The sequence below is a fragment of the Acinonyx jubatus genome, chromosome E2, assembly GCF_027475565.1.
Source record: "Acinonyx jubatus isolate Ajub_Pintada_27869175 chromosome E2, VMU_Ajub_asm_v1.0, whole genome shotgun sequence".
NCBI lineage: Eukaryota > Metazoa > Chordata > Mammalia > Carnivora > Felidae > Acinonyx > Acinonyx jubatus.
The window spans coordinates 42989953-43009185 of NC_069396.1; the positions used below are offsets into that span (position 1 = coordinate 42989953).

The 19233-nt window shown below is 52.1% G+C and overlaps 1 protein-coding gene across 9 annotated transcripts; it reads left to right on the forward strand.

Annotated features, from left to right (window-relative positions):
* The first annotated feature begins 218 nt into the window (after positions 1 to 218).
* On the forward strand, positions 219 to 18870 carry FXYD5 (FXYD domain containing ion transport regulator 5). 9 transcript variants are annotated; one of them, XM_027044838.2, is made up of 11 exons: positions 318 to 427; positions 949 to 1055; positions 1171 to 1231; positions 9741 to 9809; positions 10141 to 10221; positions 10951 to 11004; positions 12413 to 12514; positions 15340 to 15435; positions 16483 to 16512; positions 16591 to 16665; positions 18541 to 18870. In XM_027044838.2, exons 3-11 carry the CDS (start codon positions 1171 to 1173, stop codon positions 18588 to 18590), a joined length of 618 nt encoding a protein of 205 aa, XP_026900639.1. In that variant the 5' UTR covers positions 318 to 427; positions 949 to 1055; the 3' UTR covers positions 18591 to 18870. The 9 variants fall into 9 exon arrangements, with proteins under 9 accessions (XP_026900636.1, XP_026900634.1, XP_026900635.1 ...); XM_027044836.2 differs by having other exon boundaries at positions 322 to 427; positions 1008 to 1055; XM_027044837.2 differs by having other exon boundaries at positions 337 to 427; positions 1003 to 1055.
* The last annotated feature ends 363 nt before the right edge of the window (positions 18871 to 19233 follow it).

Here is a 19233-nt window from a genome sequence, read left to right on the forward strand (position 1 = left end):
CCCTCTCCGAGCCCCCAGAGCTTCCCCTCCCCTGCTCGGCGCCCCCTCCCCGGTTGCTCTTTACCGTCTCTCCCACCCCAGACCCAGGAGTAGACACCCCGCCCCCGCTCCCCCTCCTCCCCAAAGGAGCCCCACCCACCGAGACCTGCCTGCGCTCTCCCGCTCTCCCTCCACCCTCCCTCCCACCCCCGCAGCGGGTGGGTGGAGGCCGCTGCCCGGCCTCTCCCCCCTGCCCCCCATCGCCCTCCGCGACTCCCCCTCCTGCTCCCACCGCGGGCTCTGAAGCCAGGAAACCCGAGAGGAAATGACTGAGCCCGTCTTGGTCCCCGCCCGCCAGCTCTCCCCTGGCCACACCCTCCGCCGGGACGCCGCCACCGCCGCTGCCCTCTGTCCACGAGGCTGCCGGCTTGGGACCCCCAGCACTGACGTAAGTCTCTCCTGCGATCCGCCTGCGCCTGCCTCCCCTCTGCCCAGGGGCCGGGCTCAGGTGCCTGGAGGGCTGATCTTTCCCCCTCCCCGCCTCTCTGCCCCCGACTCCCGCTCACGTCTCTGCGCCTGCTCTTCGGCACTACGGGCGGGCTCCCGCCGGCCCCTCTTCCTCCTGCCTCAGTCTCCCCAGCTCTCCGCCATCCCTCTCGGACCAGTTCTCGAAGTGCCCAGCATCCTGCTCTGTTGTCCCCTCACGAGGCCCCACACACCAGCTCACTTTTTCCTCTGAGATCGGGAGCACATTACTCATTCTTCCTCTTTCCCCTCCTTGCTGACTCCTCGGCTCTGGGGACAGCCCAGAGGGAGGCACCGGGCCCCCTGCTCTACCCCTGCACCCTGTAGGGTCAGTCTCGGTGGAGTGAGTTCTCGGCCCCAAGGGTGTCCCTGTGCAGCGACTGCTACTGGAAGTCCAGATGGGTCTGATGCTTCTTGTTTCCTTTGGGGATCTGCATATGGAAGAAGGGGGTGGTGGCCGGGTCCCCCACTTCTAAAACCCTCCCTCTGTCCTGGAAGACCAGCTGTCAGCCTTGGCAGGGGGTCCTTGAAGCCACAGGTGCTCGCTCAGGGTAAGGAGGGGGCTGCAGGACCTGAGGGGCAGGCGGGGAGGGGGTGGGGGGTGGCGCTGCCCTGGGCCTGCCTCCCTGACATCATGACTGACCCCGGCTCCCGCTCACCCAATAGATGTCGCCCTCTGGTTGCCTGTGTCTCCTCACCATCATTGGCCTGCTTCTCCCCACCAGAGGTAAGGTTCACCTTCCTGCTGAGCCAGCACCAGGAAGCGAGGGGGGGGGGGGTCTTGATGAGGGGGCCAGGGTTACGCTGTCTGGACACTTCACACCTAGGTGGCCGCTTCCAACGAGTCTGGCCAGAGCCCATCCTGCTGGGCACTTTCCATCTCACCTCCCAGAAGAACTCACTGAGTTTGATTTGGCAGGGAGGTTGGTGTCAGTTTTCTTCTCAGTGGCCAGGAACCCTAGGGTGCCAGCAAATCAGCTCCCTGGATACCCCGGTGATACACAGTTAGGCCAAGGGGGGGAGCTGGGGTGGGTCCAAGAGCTAGAGAAATGTCACCCTTCCCTGGGAAGTGTTTCCTGAAAGCGGTACCCACGGTGTAAGCCTTGGCAGGTGCTTTCTGCACGGCAGGTGCTGCATGTGTGAGCTCGGGTAACTTTGGCTCTACTCTGTTACACGTACTGCCATGCCCATTTTACGGATGAGGAAACTGAGGCTCAGGCAAGGGAAGTGCCCTGTGCCAGAGGCTAGTGAGTGGAGAGCCTGGGATACGGCCGTCATTCTCGCCCCCAGCACCCAGGGCATGCCCTCCACGGAAGCTGCCCCATTTCTTTTTGATAAAATGGTTTTCATTTTTTCTTTCAGCCTCTCACCAGGTATTCAATGAGCAGCTACTATGTGCCAGATCTTATCCTAGGCACTGGGGAAGCGGCAACACATGAAACAGAAGTTCACGTTCTAGTTGAGACACAGGCAATAAACAATCCATCAGTAAATGATATAGCATGCTAGAAGGTGATAGGGGCTACGGAGAAACACAGAACAGGGTAATGAGGATTCTTTAGACAGGGTGGCCAGGGAAGACCTCATCAGAAGGTGACATTTGGGTAGACACTCAAAGGAGATGAGGGAGTGAGCCAAGCAGATACCTGGGGTATGAGTGCTGTCTAGTGGGTGTGAGGAACAGCAGGCAGGCCAGGAAGCAGGGTTGGGGTGGACAAGGGCAGGCTGGGAAGAGGAGAGGTCAGAGGGGGGACAGGAGACCACATGGAGTGGGGAAGGGAAGGGCCCCATGAGTACCTTGGCTTTCACTAGAAGAAAAGAGGGCGCTCTGTGCCAGCAGGGCCTTGACCTGACTCAGGGATTCACAGGGCCCCTCTGGCTGCGAGTGGGGAGCAGATTGCAGGGGGTGGGGTTGAGGGCAGAGAGCCCAGGGCAGAGGGGCTCCGGTGTCCAGGCAGGAGAGGACGGAGGCTGGGCCAGGGCAGGGCAGTGGCTGTCTCCAGCGATGGCTGCCTATCAGCGAGTGGGGGAGACCCTGTCCTCGGCCATGTCATTTCACCCTCTCCAGCCCTGAGAAGTAGATTTGTTACAGGATTTCGCTTTTAACCTCACTACCGGGGTTCGTTGTCTCGAACCACTTCGAAGAATGAAAAAAGGTGGACGTAGAATAAAATGAGCAGCAGGCAAAAGTTTAGTAGAGTGTATGCAAGCTCTCTTCGCAGAGAGGAGACATTCGAAAGTGAATGCCCGGGACTGTAGGCAAGGGGCTTCGTTTTGTAGGGTTCTGGTCGCCCCCCTGATCCCTTCTTCCTTGTTTCCTCTCAGGTCCTACCCTCATTGGCTTATTGACTCTAGGTGCTGGGCTGTCCATTCCTGACTGGCTCGGTTCCCTTGTGTGGGGAGTCAGACTGTGGTCCTACTGCCCCTTGTACAACATAAGTTTAATGTTTTACTTATTTTCATTAGGTATTTTGATTGTCAGATTCCTGAGGGGACCCTGAGGGGAGTAAGTGGTGTCTGTCACATTCTTTTTTTTTTTTTTTTTTTTAAGTCTATTTATTTATTTTGAGAGAGAGTGTGTGTGTGTGAGCAGGGTAGGGGCAGAGAGAAAGAGAGAGAGAGAATCCCAAGCAGGCTCCAAGCTGTCAGCTCAAAGCCTGACTCAGGGGTCACGAGGGGCTCAAACTCATGACCTGTGAGATTAAATCATGACCCTGAGGCGAAATCAAGAGTCGGATGCTTGACTGAGCCACCCACCCAGGTGCCCCAAGGTCTGTTACATTCTTAAGAGGAACCTTACGCGCCCGTGGGGGTTTGCTGTGGTCAGATGCTCCCGGCATTGTTCCAAAATATGTGTTTTTCTCCACCCAGGGGCCTCACGTCCTAATCTTTCCCTTTCTGCCTATTTTACCCTATCTTTCCTATCACAGTCCGCGCTCTCAACACGTGCCTTCTAACTACCGTTAGGAACTGGGACGTTGGCTGACGCTTCTTAACTGCTTCCTGCTGAAGGGGGGCGATGATAGGGGAATGGTAGTTAGGGCAGGTTTAGAGGTCGATCCAGAGGGCCGATATAATGGGAGGGTGTTTGGAACATCTGGGCTAGCAGAAGTTTCTCGGACGTCTTATTTTTCTGGCCTATGCGACGGCATCTTGAAATGACATACACAAAGAATGTTAGACCAATAAGCGTTAATATTCCAAATGCAATGCCTCCTACAGAGAGGTCACACCACAGGAGGGAAAGACACGTGGTAGCCATCCCCAAGAATCCCTGACATGTTTGGTCATTTTTTTTTTTTTAACTCAGTGTAACTATAGCCTTTTCTCCCTCTTCCGTATTTATTTGGATCTTGTGATATTGTAGGTTAGAATAATTAGGCACCTGAATTAGTGCTTGGTTCTCGATCCTCAAACCTTCCTCTGGCCATCCGGTTTCCATAGGAACAACCCCATGAGGTGTATTTAATTTTACCTCAAGGAAAGATTGATCTTCAATACCCAGATTGCTAGGAGTTTACGCAATTGTTTATCCGTCCTGGAGCGAGGAGGGCTATCGTCCCTAATTTAGTTATAATGGCCCTTCCTAACAAGGGACTAGGGCTCTTTGGCATTATCAAAAAAGAATGTGAAAAATTCAAGTCTCCCCATCATGTACCCGGTGGCTGAGAGAAAAATTTAGTCATAAGTTTTCTGGAAACGCCTCTAGTTGCTACACTGCGTTTGGCTGATTGGCCAGGAGTGGAAAGGAGGACAGAAAATGTGGCTCCGGTGTCAGGAAGGAAATCGACCAGTTTTCCTTCTATATCTGGAGTTACCCGAGGCTCTGTGTTTCCGATAGGTAGTTGGTTTGGGGGAGCCACCGTGAAGAGCCCTGGACCCCATCAGTCCCTTTCAGGGACACTGGTCATCTGAACCCTTGCAGATAGAGGTTCCCGAGGACACTCTGTTTTCCCAGTGACCGTTTCCACACAAGGGGTATGGCTTATGGGGTTTGAACTTTGGTTGTCCCCTCTGAGGACATTCTCGTAAATGGCACTTGGTACCAGAACCTCAGGGAGTCCGGTCTGACATAGTACATAAGGCCACAACTAAGGCCTCAGCTTTTTTTCCCTAAGCTTCTTTTCCTGTTCCTTATTTTACTCTTGATCTTGGTTGTAATATACCCAATTGGCAGCTCATAAGAGTCCTTCAGGGTCCCTTCTGGGAAAACAGCCAATTTTTGCAGCCTTCTCTGAATATCTGGAGCTGATGGAGTGACAAATTTGTCCTCTAGAATTGTGTCAGCCTCAGGGGTGTTAGGGAAGATAACCGTATATTTAATGAGAGCCTCCCTTCACCTTTCCAGGAAGACCACTGAGTTTTCATCCTGTGTCTGTAAGCGAGCGGCTAATTTGGTGGAATTTAAAGATTTAACCTTAGACCTCCTTAATTTCTCCAAAACACAAGCTTGGAAGTGGTGGCAATACCATTCCTCAATGGGATGGTCATAGTCCCAAGTAGGATCTTGGGATGGGGCTGCCTGGGCCCCAGTAGGGAACTGGGAGCTCCCTATAGGATCTCCAGTCCCATGATCATTAATGAGTTGCTCGTCCCCATATCTTTCAGCCGCTGCCAGAACCCCACGCTTCTCTGTTTCATTGAGAGTCTGATTCCACAGAAGCATTATATCTTCTTAGGTCAATTCAAGAACATAGTGTAATTCTCTCTGAAAAGCCTCTGTATACTTATCCGGATCATCAGAATTTTCCTAGATCTTTTATCTGTCTTAAATCTTGTAACGTAAAATCTTGCAATCTTATCGTAGCGGTGCCTCCTTGCATCCGTCCCCCCCCCCCCCCCACCCCGGGCCCTCTAGCTTCTGTGAGGGGAAACACATCTGTTACATTGCAGGGAGGGCCTGGGTAAGGTGGGCAGCGGGGAGCAGAAGTGCACGTTTTTTCAGTCTGGATGTACAGATGGGGGACCCGAGGAGGAGGAGGTTGAGGGGGAAGACTTCCCTTCCTCCTTCCCTAGGTTCCCTTTGGGTACAGGCAAGGGACCCTTAGTTTTCTCCCTCCTTAGTTGTGAACCCTTGGAAAGGGTTGCCAGTAGGCCAGGATCGACCTTACATTGCTGACACCTATCTCAATTTTCTCTGAAGGCCCCAGAACACTGACATGGGGGGGCGTCTCCCCATGTCCCCTCACGTTTGGGAACAAGTCCAATTGTAGGATAGTGTTCTAATTGTTACTTGTCTCTGGTGGCCAGGTTTCCTCCTCCAATTTGTATTGGGACCCAGCCTTGGTGCAAAAGAAAATGAGTCGCTTTTCTTTAGCGTTTGTGGGTCAAAATCATCCCAATTTTTTAGAATACGTCCCGAAGGAGAGTACTGGCCTCGGTTGGGGAATTGCCCATCTATAGGAAAAAGTTTCCTATAGCTGGCCAGGAGAAACCTCATCTGGCCCCACAGTTGGGCTGGTTATGCGACTGGCAGCCGAAAGCCCTGTCAGTCTTGCGAGGTGCTGGGAATAGTCGCTATTACCCAGGCTTGACTCTACCCCCCAGAGTTGACCTTGTCTTCCCGATTTCTCCGACCCCTCCGTGTCCTGCCTGTGGGACTTTGGGGGATACCGACTGTGACCAAGCAAGACTCCCCTGGTTGTAGAAGGATGTACTAATTTTATCTTGGCCCAAGAGTAATTTACATATTGATCATAATAAAATTGTTCCTTTTAACAAATATATTTCAGAAGGCTGGCGAAAGCCATTTCTCGTAAGGATAAAATTGGCTGTTGAGGGGGGCTAAAAGGGCCAAAGTTGAGGTCTATTCACCTGTTTTTTTTCCAGCAGTGCCCACATAAATATGTTCCAGCCACGTGGGTGTCCACTTTAAAGTATCTAGATTGGCACAAGTCAGCATACACTGGGCTAAGTGTAGCAAAATGGCTCCCATGTCTCTGGGTAAAAGCCCTTTATAGGGGCGCCTGGGTGGCTCAGTTGGTTGAGCATCCGACTTTGGCTCAGGCCGTGATCTCAGTTCATGAGTTTGAGTCCCACATCAGACTCGCCGCTGTCAGAGCACAGCCTGCTTTGGATCCTCTGTCTCCCCCTCTCTCTGTCCCTACCCTGCTCATGCTATCCCTCTCAAGAATAAAAAATAAACATTAAAAAAAAAGCCCTTCATTTATCACAGTCATCCATCCATCGTATGGCACAGGCCATATGGCACATTCCTCCACCTTGCAGAAACAACACAAACGTGGAGCATTTGGAGGCCAGCAGTGAGGACATCACCACCATCTCCCCAGCCTTCAGATCAAAGGAAGGGCAATTTTTTAATCAGAGCTCGAGCAAAACAACTCAAAAGGGCATGCTGTCCTGCCATTTTGGTTAAAATCATAGTTCTTTCCATCTTTTGGACAGACCAAAGAGAAAAAAAAACCGTTGGTTACATTTTTTTTTCCTTTACAAACCTTCTATAACTTTTAGATTTTGTCCCAAGCCATTTCTCTCCAAACAACCAGCCTCATTTAGGACAAAATTACTTTTTTTTTTTTAAACCTTCACTGAAAAGGTACGTATTTCCATTTCTTATATCTTTCTTACACATTTCATACTTTTTAAAATGTCCAAATGAATTTAATCCAGTTTAGTACCCAAGCAAAACTTTAAAGTTTCAAGTTATTGAAGACCCTGAAAGCTATCTTAGCAATTACCCATGAACACTTTGAGACAGACAAAATTAACCATCATTTGAAGTCACCTTTTTGCTGATGAACTGTAACAGAGATAGCATGTGATTACTCGGCCTTCAGTAAACCAGAAAAAGTTTCATATATTTAATGCTCATAACTCTAAAGACCTGTCTACCTTAATTAAACCAACAAACTTAAGTTAGTTTAAATACCGAATTATGTTCCATCTGTATCCATTTAAAAGTCAATCAATTTGTTCCCCATTGTCAATTTTTACCTGGGGCACCAGTGAGGAAATCTGAAGTGTAAGTCTAAGGGGGTGTTTCTTGTTCCTTGACAGTGAGGGGAGGAGGAGGAACCCGTGGTGCTGGAGGCCCCTGAAAGGTAGAGGAACCAGTTAGGCAGGCTGCACCCAAGCTGGTGCAGAGACAGGAGGAACGAGGGGAAGGCAGAAGAGGTGAGGTGTCACCAAGAAGCCTAGAGACAAATAAAAGCCCAGAAGGCAGAGAAACAGGTCTCCTGGTTCTAAAGCCTGTCAGCTTGGACAGATGAGCAGATGCAGATTTTTTTTTTCCACCAAAAACTGGAAATGGGGAGTCCGTGTCAAGCCAGAGAAGTCAGGCAACTTCTCTGAAACAGAAGGGTGTTCGGCAGCTGCTTGGGAATATTCCTTAAAGTCCCTGTCCTGACGTAGACTGACCAGAGACAGTTGGCCCTAATTATCATCTGTACCTTGTGGGAGCCGGCCAAATGTCTTCTCTCCATCCCCCTGTGGGCATCAGGGGCAGGAGGAGGGTGGTGAGCCCAGAAGGGGTTGAAGTAAGTCCTGCTCTCTGCTCTGCAAGAGGCGTTTGAAAATGAAAGGTAAAAAATGGGGCCCTGGGAGGTGGTGAACCATGTCAGAGGGTCAGAAATGGAAGCAAGTACAGAGCCGCTTTCCGTTGTATTTGGGAAACCTGTGAGTAGGACCGTTGGAAGTCACCTGGATCCCTCCTACGAGGATACCAGAGAGATCAGTCCTGGGCTTTTCCACTCACTTCCCAAAGGAAAAGAGAGGCTGGCCAAGACAGAAAGAGGAGAATTTCACCGATACCCAAACTGGAGGTCAGGGATCAGGTTCTGCTGATGGCCTTCGGGCCTCCACCAAAGAGTAGCCTTGGTCAGGACCCATCAATGGCTGTCTGGCCTCCCCTGAGTCCCACACATCCAGAGGTTCTTCTCGAAAGGAAGCTGGGAGTCCACCACACCAACATTCCCAACTACATTGGGAGATCAGATGGGAGGAGACCCAAGGAGCCTGTCACCCGAGACTTGAGGATGGCTGACACACTGTTTGCTCTTAACTGGTGGGTGGGTGCCAATTATTTAGTCTGAGGTTTTCTTTAAGATGGAAAGAAAAGAGGGGATGCCAGCTGTTATTTACTTACGGTTGGAAGACGTTAACATCCTAGACAAGCCCCCAAAGAAATGTTACAGGATTTTTTTTTTAAACCTCAATACCCAGTGTTCATTGTTTAGCCACTTCAAAGAATGAAGAGGTGGACACAGAATAAAATGAGCAGCAGGCAAAAGTTTATTAGAGTGTAAGAATAGTATGGGGGCGCCTGGGTGGCTCAGTCGGTTGAGCGTCCGACTTCCGCTCAGGTCATGATCTCGCGGTCCGTGAGTTCGAGCCCCGCGTCGGGCTCTGTGCTGACCGCTCAGAGCCTGGAGCCTGTTTCGGATTCTGTGTCTCCCTCTCTCTCTGCCCCTCCCCCATTCATGCTCTGTCTCTCTCTCTCTCTCTCAAAAATAAATAAACGTTAAAAAAATAAAAAAAATAAAAAAAGAATAGTATGAAATAGGGGTGCCTGGGTGGCTCAGTTGGTTAAGCGTCCGACTTCAGCTCAGGTCATGATCTCACAGTCCATGAGTTCGAGCCCTGCATCAGGCTCTGTGCTGACAGCTTAGAGCCTGGAGCCTGCTTCAGATTCTGTGTCTCCCTTTCTCTCTGCCCCTGCCCTGCTCACGTTCTGTCTCTCTCTGTCTCAAAAATAAATAAAAACATTAAAAAAAAAGAATAGTATGAAATAGTATTACAGTAAGAATAGTATGAAAGGTCTCTTTGCAGAGAGGGGACATTCAAAAGTGAACGCCCATAACATGAGGCGCGTGACAATAGGGACTTTGCTCTATATGATTTTGGTCACCCCTCTTCCCTTCCCCCTTGTTCCTTCTCAGGTCCTACCTTTATTGGCTTGATCACTCTAGGTTCTGGGTTGTGTATTCCTGATTGGCTCAAATCCATTGTGTGAGGAGTCAGACTATGGTCCTACTGTCCCTTGTATAACAGAAGTTTTATGTTTTACTTATTTTAATTAGGAATTTTGATTGTCAAATTCCTGAGGGGACCCTGAGGGGGAGTAAGTGGTGTCTGTTATGTTCTTAAAAGGAACCCTATGCCCAAGGGAGTCAGACCCTCCCAGCATTGTTCCAAAATATGTGTTTTTCCCCACCCAGGGACCTCAGGTCCTAACCTTTCCCTCTCTGCCTATTTGACCCTATCTTTTCCCATCACAGAGTCAGTGATTATCCCCACTTCGCCGATGAGACAGATGAGGCTCAGAGAGGGGACTCCAGCTGCTCCAGGTCACGTGGCCAGGGAATTTTGGGGGAGCAGAATTTGAGGCCGGGGCCCTGGCTGACTTTAGAATGGACCTGGGCTCAGTAGGCTAAACTGCCTCTCCCACCCCACAAGGATGGGCAGGAAGAGGGGCTGGAGGAAGGGTGCTGGGCATCATCATTTTTTAAAGCACTTCCAGGACTATGGGTGGATACCACCATTCAAGCATCTGTCTGCTGTTCCACCAGGATATTCTGAGTTACCGCCCACAGTTTCAGAAGGGAGGGTAAGGTGGGGTTTTGGTGAGAGAAGGAGGACCGGAGGCTCCTCTCTGACTTCTCGTCCTTGATCTCCCAGGACAGACATTGAAGGAGACCACATCCATTCCTTCGGCAGACACAATCACTGTGAACATTCATGCCCTGACTCAAACCCCAGGTGAGGAAAGAGGCTTGGGTCTGTCAAGATCCTGTCACTGCAAATGACAGCAGCCACAAAGATCTCAAGCTTGGGCCAATCGGGAATTTTGGGTTGTGCAACTGAAAAGCCCAGTGATATGGCTCAGTCTAGGTGCTCAAATGATGCTATCAGGAACCTGTCTCCGTCTCTTGGTTCTATTTTTCCTGTGTTCACTTCATTCTCAGGTAGATTCTCCTTTTATGAGGCCAAGGTGGCCCCTGAGGCTTCCGTCTTACCTGCTAAGAAGCCAGAGGAAAGGGCATTTCCCTTTCCCCAATCCAGCAAATGTGGCATAGCTGAGTGTCACTGACCAGGCTCGGGTTACATGCCCAACCAGGAGCTGATCATCGTGGCCATAGACCAACGCTGATTGCCAGACCTGGGTCTCGGGTTCCACCTCCAACCAACCTGGTGACAACCCCACTGAATGAAGTGGACCAAGAATCGGGGAAGGGTGGTTCATAAAGAAAGTTCCAGGGGCTCTTACCAGAGGTGGGTGGATGCTGAATAGGGGAGTGTGCATCTACGGGAGGGGAGGGCTGAGGCAGGGGAGGTACTGGCCTGGCAATTGGGCAATCAGCAAGTGGCTGGGTTAATTAAGTCATCTCAATTATATCAAAATTGAATAGTAGAGCAAACCCCCTGTTCCTCCATCCATGAACCTTCTCCACATCTTCTCTCTCTTCTCTCCCTGTTTCCGGACTCCAGACACAGTCCACCCAGAGTCCCAGTCCACCCCTCAGACATCTCTGCAGGCTGGTGGTGAGTGGGGCATGCGGAGGGGGTGGGGGCGGAGGCCTGAGACAGACACTATTCCCTCTCTTCTTCCCACATTCTGACTCCTTTGTTACTCATTTCAGTCCTCCAGCTCTGAATCCTCTGGTTTACTTTGTGGTGGGGCAGACAGCTGCCCACATCCACTTCTGTGAAAGCAAATCTTTTGCAGTTGTGAAAAATAATATGCATATAGAAAAGTACAAAACCCATAAGTGTACCACTTAACAAATTACTCTGAATTGAGCCCCCATGTCACCACCACCCAGCTCAAGGACTAGAGCTTTGCAACCACCCCAGGAATGCCCCCATGCACCAAGGCCATTCATTTCTTCCTTTAATCTCTTGAACTTTTTCCTTTTTTGAGTTTTCAAGTCCTTTTTGAACTTTGTCTTGGGAGTGTAACAGTTCAGAAAGTCCTCCCTAATTTTTCCCATTAATATTTAATGATATAGTAATACCCAAACCTGTTCTCCTTGGGAATAATAAAAATATTATAGTGAGATGAAATCCCTTGGCCCATTCTCCGTTCTTGTTCTCTCCCCCATCTCTGAGAGGTCCCCACTGCTAGCACTGGAAGGGGAGTGGTCCCCAGTGATGCTGTGCCACATTTCTGCCCGCAGAAAATATCCTGGCCGGCAGATGTATTTGTGTGAGCGGATCATTTCCAAAACGATAGTCGTTCTGAAACTTGCTCCATCACCCCCCCCCGCCCCCAGTCTCCCCACTGCCCCGTGCAGCAGTATGTTTGGAAGCTCTTCACACATTCCTATGTAAACACCAATCTTACTCTTTCGCGCTGTTGCATGGTACCCGGCTGGGTGCCTGTGTACGGTTCGTGAAGCCGTGCACATCTTGATGAACATCTTACTCTTTGCTATACCCAGTGCCATGGTAAGCAACCTCGTCGGTTCCTCCTTAAGCAAATGCTTTTCTCCCCTATTATAATCTGGTCGTGGTTCTAAATATCTTCCCTGTGTTCTCTCATTCAGTCCTCCCACAAACCTTCTGAGGTAGAACAACTGAACTTTACAGAATAAGGAAACAGAGGCTCGGAGTAACTCACTCAGGGCGTCACAAGTCAGTGACACAGCTCAGACCAGGGGCCCGGAACCTGGCTCTACGGCCTTGCTTTTACCCACCACACTATGGCGCAAAGGGCACGAATGCTGGAATTTGTTGGAAAAGCCAGCTGGGGACCGGTTGCATGGATTTGCCCTGCCACCAGCGTGTGCCAGAGAGTCCCCCTGTCCCACCCACACGGTGACACTTGGAACGTGAACCGTCTTTGATTTCCTCCAGCCAGAGGAGGGAGGGGGCCCCTTGCCGTTTGATGGATGTGCACGTCCCTGATTCACGCGCTGTCCGCCTTCCCTCCTTGCCCTGATCTGAGTAGGAACAAGGCAGGAGCAGACGGAGGAGACCCACACCCCACGGCCGACGAGAATGGATGTGCTCCCAGCCACAGATCCGAGGACCGGCCAGAGCGGCCCGGAAGGTAGGGCCTGGGACTAGAAGGGCAACGTGCAAATTTTGTTTAATTCTTTATCTGGGTCAGTAGCTCCCCAAGTACATTGCTCGGAGCACCCGTTTGGGGAATTGTTAATACATTTTCAAAAAATCTGTTTTGATTTGCGGTCAAAGGTGTTTGGGGAACTCCTGAGTTAAAGTTAAACACATTTCTTTATGGCGGGACTTGTTGGAGTCTTAGTAATGCGTATTTGCAGCAGGCGTCCTCTACAGGAGTGTCTGGTATGCAGTGTTTTTCCAAACCTGATAGGATAGATTTGGAACTTTCTTTTGTTCAGGTTCCTTTACAGAGCTGGTGCTCGGCAGCGTGGATGTGGGTGTTTCCTTTGTGAACCTCTTCATGTTAGAGCAGGAGGTTTTCAGCTGCAAAATACTGTAAACGCAACTAAAAGTAAAATAGATTTATTGGCTACATATGTTCTGTAAAGTCCAGAGGCATCGATTTCAGGAAGAGCTGGATAGACATGCTCAGGCACGATCATCAGACTGACTTTCTCGCTCTTTCTCTCTCTCTCTCTCAGCCCTGCTGTCTACATTCTCAAGTTCTCCGGGGCTTTTCCTCTCTTGGTGGCAAAGATGGTCCCATAGTTGTATTTATGTCACAAACCCAGCAAATAGAGCATATCTTTTTCTCATCTCTAGCCCAAGGAATAAAATCTACTCTCATTGGCCCATTTGGCGTCACATGCCCATGTCTGACCAATGGAAGCCTGGGAAATGGATTGCTCTGAGTGGTTAGGCCTGAGCCTTGTGCCCATTCTGGGGGTGGAGAACAGGGTCAGCCCTGCCTGAACTGCATAGACCAAGAGTCAAGGAAAAGGTAGTTCCCCTCAGGACCAGTGAGTAGTTAACATTTCAGAGGCGTGCGAAAAGAGGTTGAGCCAAGGTGAAGGCAGCAGGTGGCCTCCAATGCCTGTCTGACTCATATTTGAGGATCCGCCTCTACTGGCAAGTATTGTAGCTTGGGCCGTTCCCAGGCTGAGATGCATGCACAGTTGCGCAGACCGGGCACTGAACAAGAGCATCGCCTCTAAGGCTATGTCATCCCCCTTGTGGATTTTTATAATTGTTATAGTTTTCCAGTGATGGCAGTAAAGCATTTAATTCTGACGGAGCCTGTCTATTAAAATGTTACAACAGATGGAAGTAAAGTGTGTTGGAGAAGAGAACTTTTCTATTTTCCACAAAAGTGGAGGTGGGGGTGGGTAGTGACGGTGTCCACGCTTCCCGGTGGTAAAAAACATTCTCACATCTCTGGATTCATTTGCTGTGAATCCTCGTTGACCTGAGTTACTCTGTGTCATTCTGCGTTCCTGATTATCCGTGACAGAAATTCCACTGGGCTGAGGGGGTCACGGGGCCAGATGGTAAAAGGCACCGCTGAGCCTCAGGGTCCCTGGGGTCTGAGCGCTAAAGCCCCCGGCGCCTCTCTCCCTGCCCCATTTTGTTTTTCTTGTGCCGAATTTTGTCTTCTGCCCCGTGAGGAAATGACCCCTGCCATCTGCAAGCTCGGAGCTCCCAAATTTCACCTCGCCGTCACTCTGAATGCCTCCTGGGAATGTGGAAAGTCCCAGGGGGGGATGAGACTGGGTCACCTGCTCCCTCTTGTGGCCTGTGTCACAGTCCCTCCAAGGAAAAGGGAAGCTGTCCCCAGAAGGGAGGCATGCAGCCACGTCCACGGTAGCAGCGACAGCCAACGCTTGCTGGGAGCTCGCTCGGTGCCGGGCACAGTGCTAGGCTTCCCTGGGTTCACTCATGCACTGCTCGCGAGCACCCGACGGGGTGGGAACTGTCAAAACCCCCATTCTACAGGAAGGCAACCGAGGCCCAAGGGGCTCCTCTGCCAGCCTGGGTCGCACAGCCCAAAGTGGCAGAAAGGGAACTGGGGCCCGGCTCTCTAGCAGCGGGGGGCCACTGAGGCTCTTTCACACTTCCCGTGTCTCAGCGCACCTGTCCCTGCCGCCGGCCTTGCTCGAACCTTCCTCTGGGCAAGGCTTTCCCCAACATCTCGTAATTCTTGGCTTTCAGGTCATGCATAAGAAGTGAGGCTCTGAGATCCGTCTGGAAGCTCGGGTTTCGTGAGGCAGCTTTTCGGCCTTCAGTATGTTGGCCTCATCCTGGGGCATCAGACAGGGCTGACCGCTTCACCGGGGACACTTCTCAGTGCCAGAAGGGCAGATGTTTTCTTTGTGGCATTTACTTTTTGTTCAGTATCCTTTTTTTTAAGTGTTTTATTATTTTTTGAGAGAGAGAGAGAGAGAGCGAGCACGCACACGCAAGTGGGGGAGGGGCAGAGAGAAAGGGAGAGAGAGAATCCCAAGCAGGCTCCGCACTGTCAGCACAGAGCCCGAAGCGGGGCCCGATCTCACGAAATGACCTGAGCCGACATCGAGAGTCAGAGGCTTACCCAACTGAGCCACCCAGGCGCCCTGGCTTTAAAGAGAGGAGGCCTCTGGCATTTCTGGTCTGGGTGCAGAGGTGACCTCCACAGTGTTTTCTACAAGTATGTCCAAGCTCTGCTTCTCCTGGTGCTGGGCCTGAGTCCTGGAGGCCCCCCGGCCTGGCTCAGATGTTATCCTTTGCTTCCTGGATTATGAGGCAGCCCAGGAGGTCCCAGGAGAGGAGCCAGGGGTGCAGGCTCATTCAATATTTCCATGCCTGCCATTCCTTGCCGACCCCGGGGTAGGAGTGAGGGGCCGCTGTGCCCGCCCACTGAAGGTGGAGACGTGGGGGAGGGTGTCAGCGACGTCCCTCATTTCCTCCCCCTCACTTCCGCCCTCTGCCACCTTCTAGCCACTCCCTCTGCCGCTCCCACTAAAGGCACCACGCTCTTCAAGAGGCGATCTCCAGGCAAAGACGTCAGGCCGGACGCTGCCCTCGGGCCGACGGGTCAGTAACTCCCTTCCCAGGCTGGAAACAGGCTGTTTCCTATTCACTGTGTATTTCTAGCACCTGGACCCTTGCCCAGCATGAAATAGTCCTCAGTAAACATGTGTTGGGTGAACACATGAGTTCAAGGCTGGAAGAGGGTGGGTATAAGCAGGCATCCGATAGATGTCCCGACAGACGAATGAACGCGTAAATGAACGCAGCACGCAAATGACCCTAAAACACAGTGGCTTCAAATGACAACCGTTTGCTTAGCTCTCGGGTCTGCGATTTGGAACTTTGGTCTGGGCTCAGTTGAGTGGTTCTTCTGGTCTCAGCTGGACTTACTCACGCATCCGAGATCAGTTTGGGGGTCGCTCTGTTTCAGGGACACCTTGATTCCCCTTTGTGTGGTCTTCTCTTCCACTTCCGGCCCAGCTGGCCCCAAAGAGTGGATGGAAATGATATGACCACAGGTCACATAGAGTTCACTCATCCATTCAAAACATATTCATGAGCACCTACTGTCTTCTAGGTGCTAGAGATAGAGTGGTGAATAAGACGGACAAAAATCTCTTCCCTCATCGGGCAGACCTTCTAGTCGGGGAACAGAGACAATAAATACGAATTATAAGAATTGTGTATCAGGTGGCTTAAAGCTGCCATCAAGAGAAATAAAGTAGCATTAGGATTAGAGAGTGACTGGGGAGTAGTTTTCTGCAAAGGGCCAGGGAGACCTCCCTGAGAAGGAGCTGTAGGGGAGTCATGCAGATGTCGGGGGAAAGGTGCCCCAGGCAGAGGCAGCGGCCAGTGCAAAGGCCCTGAGGTGAGAGGGACCTGGCATGGCCACCAACAGGGCAGCCGGTGGGGTTGGAGCATCTGGGTGAGCAGGAGGGTGAGAAGCTGAGGTAGAGAGGTGATGGGAGCCACATGTGTGCCATGTGAGGCTTTTGGTCTAAGTGTCCCAAGGCAGAGACCGACTGTCACCCCTCCACCGACTCTGCCACTCACGGCTTTGCTCCACAAATGTTTGCCGAACTCTGACTTGCTCCACGTCTGTCCCCCCAGGCGCCAGTGAGGACAACCCCTTCTCCTACGGTAAGTTACCTGTGGGAGGATGTGGGAAGAGGGAGGGAGGAAGACCCCTCTTGCCATAATCCGTTTTTCTCTCTGCAGACGAGGACACTCTCCGGAAGCGGGGGCTGTTGGTCGCAGCCGTGCTGTTCATCACGGGCATTGTCATCCTCACCAGTGAGAATGGCGGGGGGGGGGGGGGGGCACCGCGACTGGGAGAGAGGCGGCCTTGGCTTGCACTTTGACTGAGGGGTCAGTTCTTGAAGGTCCCTGAGCAGAGTTGTCTTATTTATTTATTTACTTACTTATTTAATGTTTATTTTTGAGAGACAGAGAGTCAGAGCATGAGTGGAGGAGGGACAGAGAGAGAGGGAGACACAGAATCCAAAGCAGGGCTCCAGGCTCCGAGCTGTCAGCACAGAGCCCGACGTGGGGCTCGAACTCACAAACTGTGAGATCATGACCTGAGCCGAAGTCGGACGCTCAACTGACTGAGCCACCCAGGTGCCCCCAGAAAAACTAATTCTTAAAGTAGTTTTTTAAATGCTGCAGATTAAATAAAACACGCGGGCCACCAGTTTGCAAGCTCTCGGTTAAGCCGTATAACCTCCACCAGGTTTATCCCCTCATTTCCCCATCAGGAAATGCACACAGCCACATCTTTTCTCAGCTACGGTGGGAGGCAGGAGGCTAACAGCAATAAAAAGAGTGCCCGAACCGCACTGGACCCAGGGGTCGCACACAGGTGCCTCAGTCGTGACTGACTTTGAGCCGGGTCCTGTCCACACACACAGCCCCACCTCCACCGCCGTGGGACAAGTGAGGCTCAGAGAACTGGGGAGTTTGTTCAAGGTCACAGAGCACTAAAAATCAGGGAAGGACTAGACCCAGGTCTGTGTGAGGGCAGAGCCTGAAAGTTAGCTCTGGGGCCATAAGTTGTTCCAATGACAATAATCTGTGGGCACCTGCTCTGTGCCCACCTGTGCCCTGGTCCCCGCCCTCGGGGAGCTCACATCCAGCGAGGGAGTGACAATAAGCAGGTGAGTGCCCCGGTGAGCTGAGTGGCTACGAGAAAGGTCATCGCCGTAAGGAAAACAGCAGAATGACAAGCCAAGAGGGACGGGGAGCGACACTTTATCTCTAAAGAGAGACCATCAGAAGAGATTCCCTGTCAATGAGAAAGACGATTTTGAAAAACAGTGGAAAGGGGCAGCAAGTGCAAAGGCCCAGACGCAGGAAGGAACTGAGCATGTCGCAATAACCACGGGAAGAAGCCAGGGTGGCTGGGGCTGTGTAAGCCCCGGGGGGGGGGGGGGGGCAGAGAGAAGGAGGTGGCAAGGGCGACAGCCAGGAGACCTGTCTTCTGAAATCCCTCCCCATTCACTTTGGTCCTGCCTCCTGACCCACCCCCCGCCGTTGTCCCTTAAACCCACCTGTCTCCTCCTACCTCAGGGCCTTTGCACTGGCCATGCCCTCTGCCTGGAACACCCTTCCTGGCTTCCCCCTCACCTCCTTCAGGTCTTTGCTCAAATGTCCCCTCCTCAGTGAAGCCCCTCTAGTCATCACCATGAAGATGCCCTCAGCCGCCGGCCTCCCTGCCTCCTTCCCGGCTTTAGTTTTCTACTGAGCACGCATCACCATCTGACCTCACTGTCCACATACTTGACTTAGTCATTTTTCTCAGTCGGTCTCCCCTGCTGTTAAATCAGCTCTACCAGGGCAGGGATTTTATTCATTCCTGTTCCTTGGGGTGTTCCCAGGGCCTAGTTCAGAGCCTGGCACATAGTAGGTACACAACAAATACTTGCTGAATGAGTGCATAACACACAAACTAGGATGGGTTCTCAAAGGGGCCCTCTGTGTGGGGGAGGCTGCTCCCCCGGGGAGCCCTTGTGCTGGTTCCTCTCCCCTGTGCTCCTCATCACTGGCTCAGGGCTGCCTTGGAGCTTCTCCAGGGGCAGGATTGACGGGCCTTGGTCCTCCAGTGCCCGGAGCACATGCAATCATCAACTTTGTTCCAACTCATGACCGAACCCTTTCCTTCACCCACAGGTGGCAAGTGTAGACGGTTACCCCAATTGTGCCGGAACTACAACAGGTGAGACCATCGGAAGGAGGGGCCGGTAACCGAATCGAGGGGCACCCCGAGACTGAGCCCCCACCGGCTCACCGTGCCCAGCCACCTCCCTCCCCTCGATGAGTCTACAGAATAATTGGTAGAGCCCAGCCCGAGAGGGAAGACCCAGATGGAGACAGAGCCGGGCTGATGCTCCAAGTCCCCTGCCCATCCTGAGGGCTGCTCGGCCCCCTGGGCACTGCCCCCAACCCCGTGCTCCGGTGTCCCATGCTGTTCAGACGAAAAGTAAAGCACTGTGGTCCTTGCCCATGGTCTCTGATTATTCGTGACCGGGGAGTGGAAGAAAGCGGCCGGGACTAGGGACGAGGTCCCCTGAGGAGTAAAGTGAGGGTGTCGCAGGCTCCAAAGCCAGGGCAGAGAATACGGTGAACGCAGGTGGGCTGGTGTGAGGCAGGGGGGACAGGAGGGTGGCCCACGGGGGATTCTGGCCAGTGAGAGCGTCAGCGGGGGATTCTGGCCACGGCACTTTGAGACCCCTGCCCCGGTCCACGTGCAGAGCCGGGTGGCCAATGCCAGCTCACCCATAATGTTGGCAGGTAGTATTGGTAACGGGTTAAGCACCAAAGGAGGCCCTGGGCCCACAGCGGCCTACTTTTCTTCACACTCCA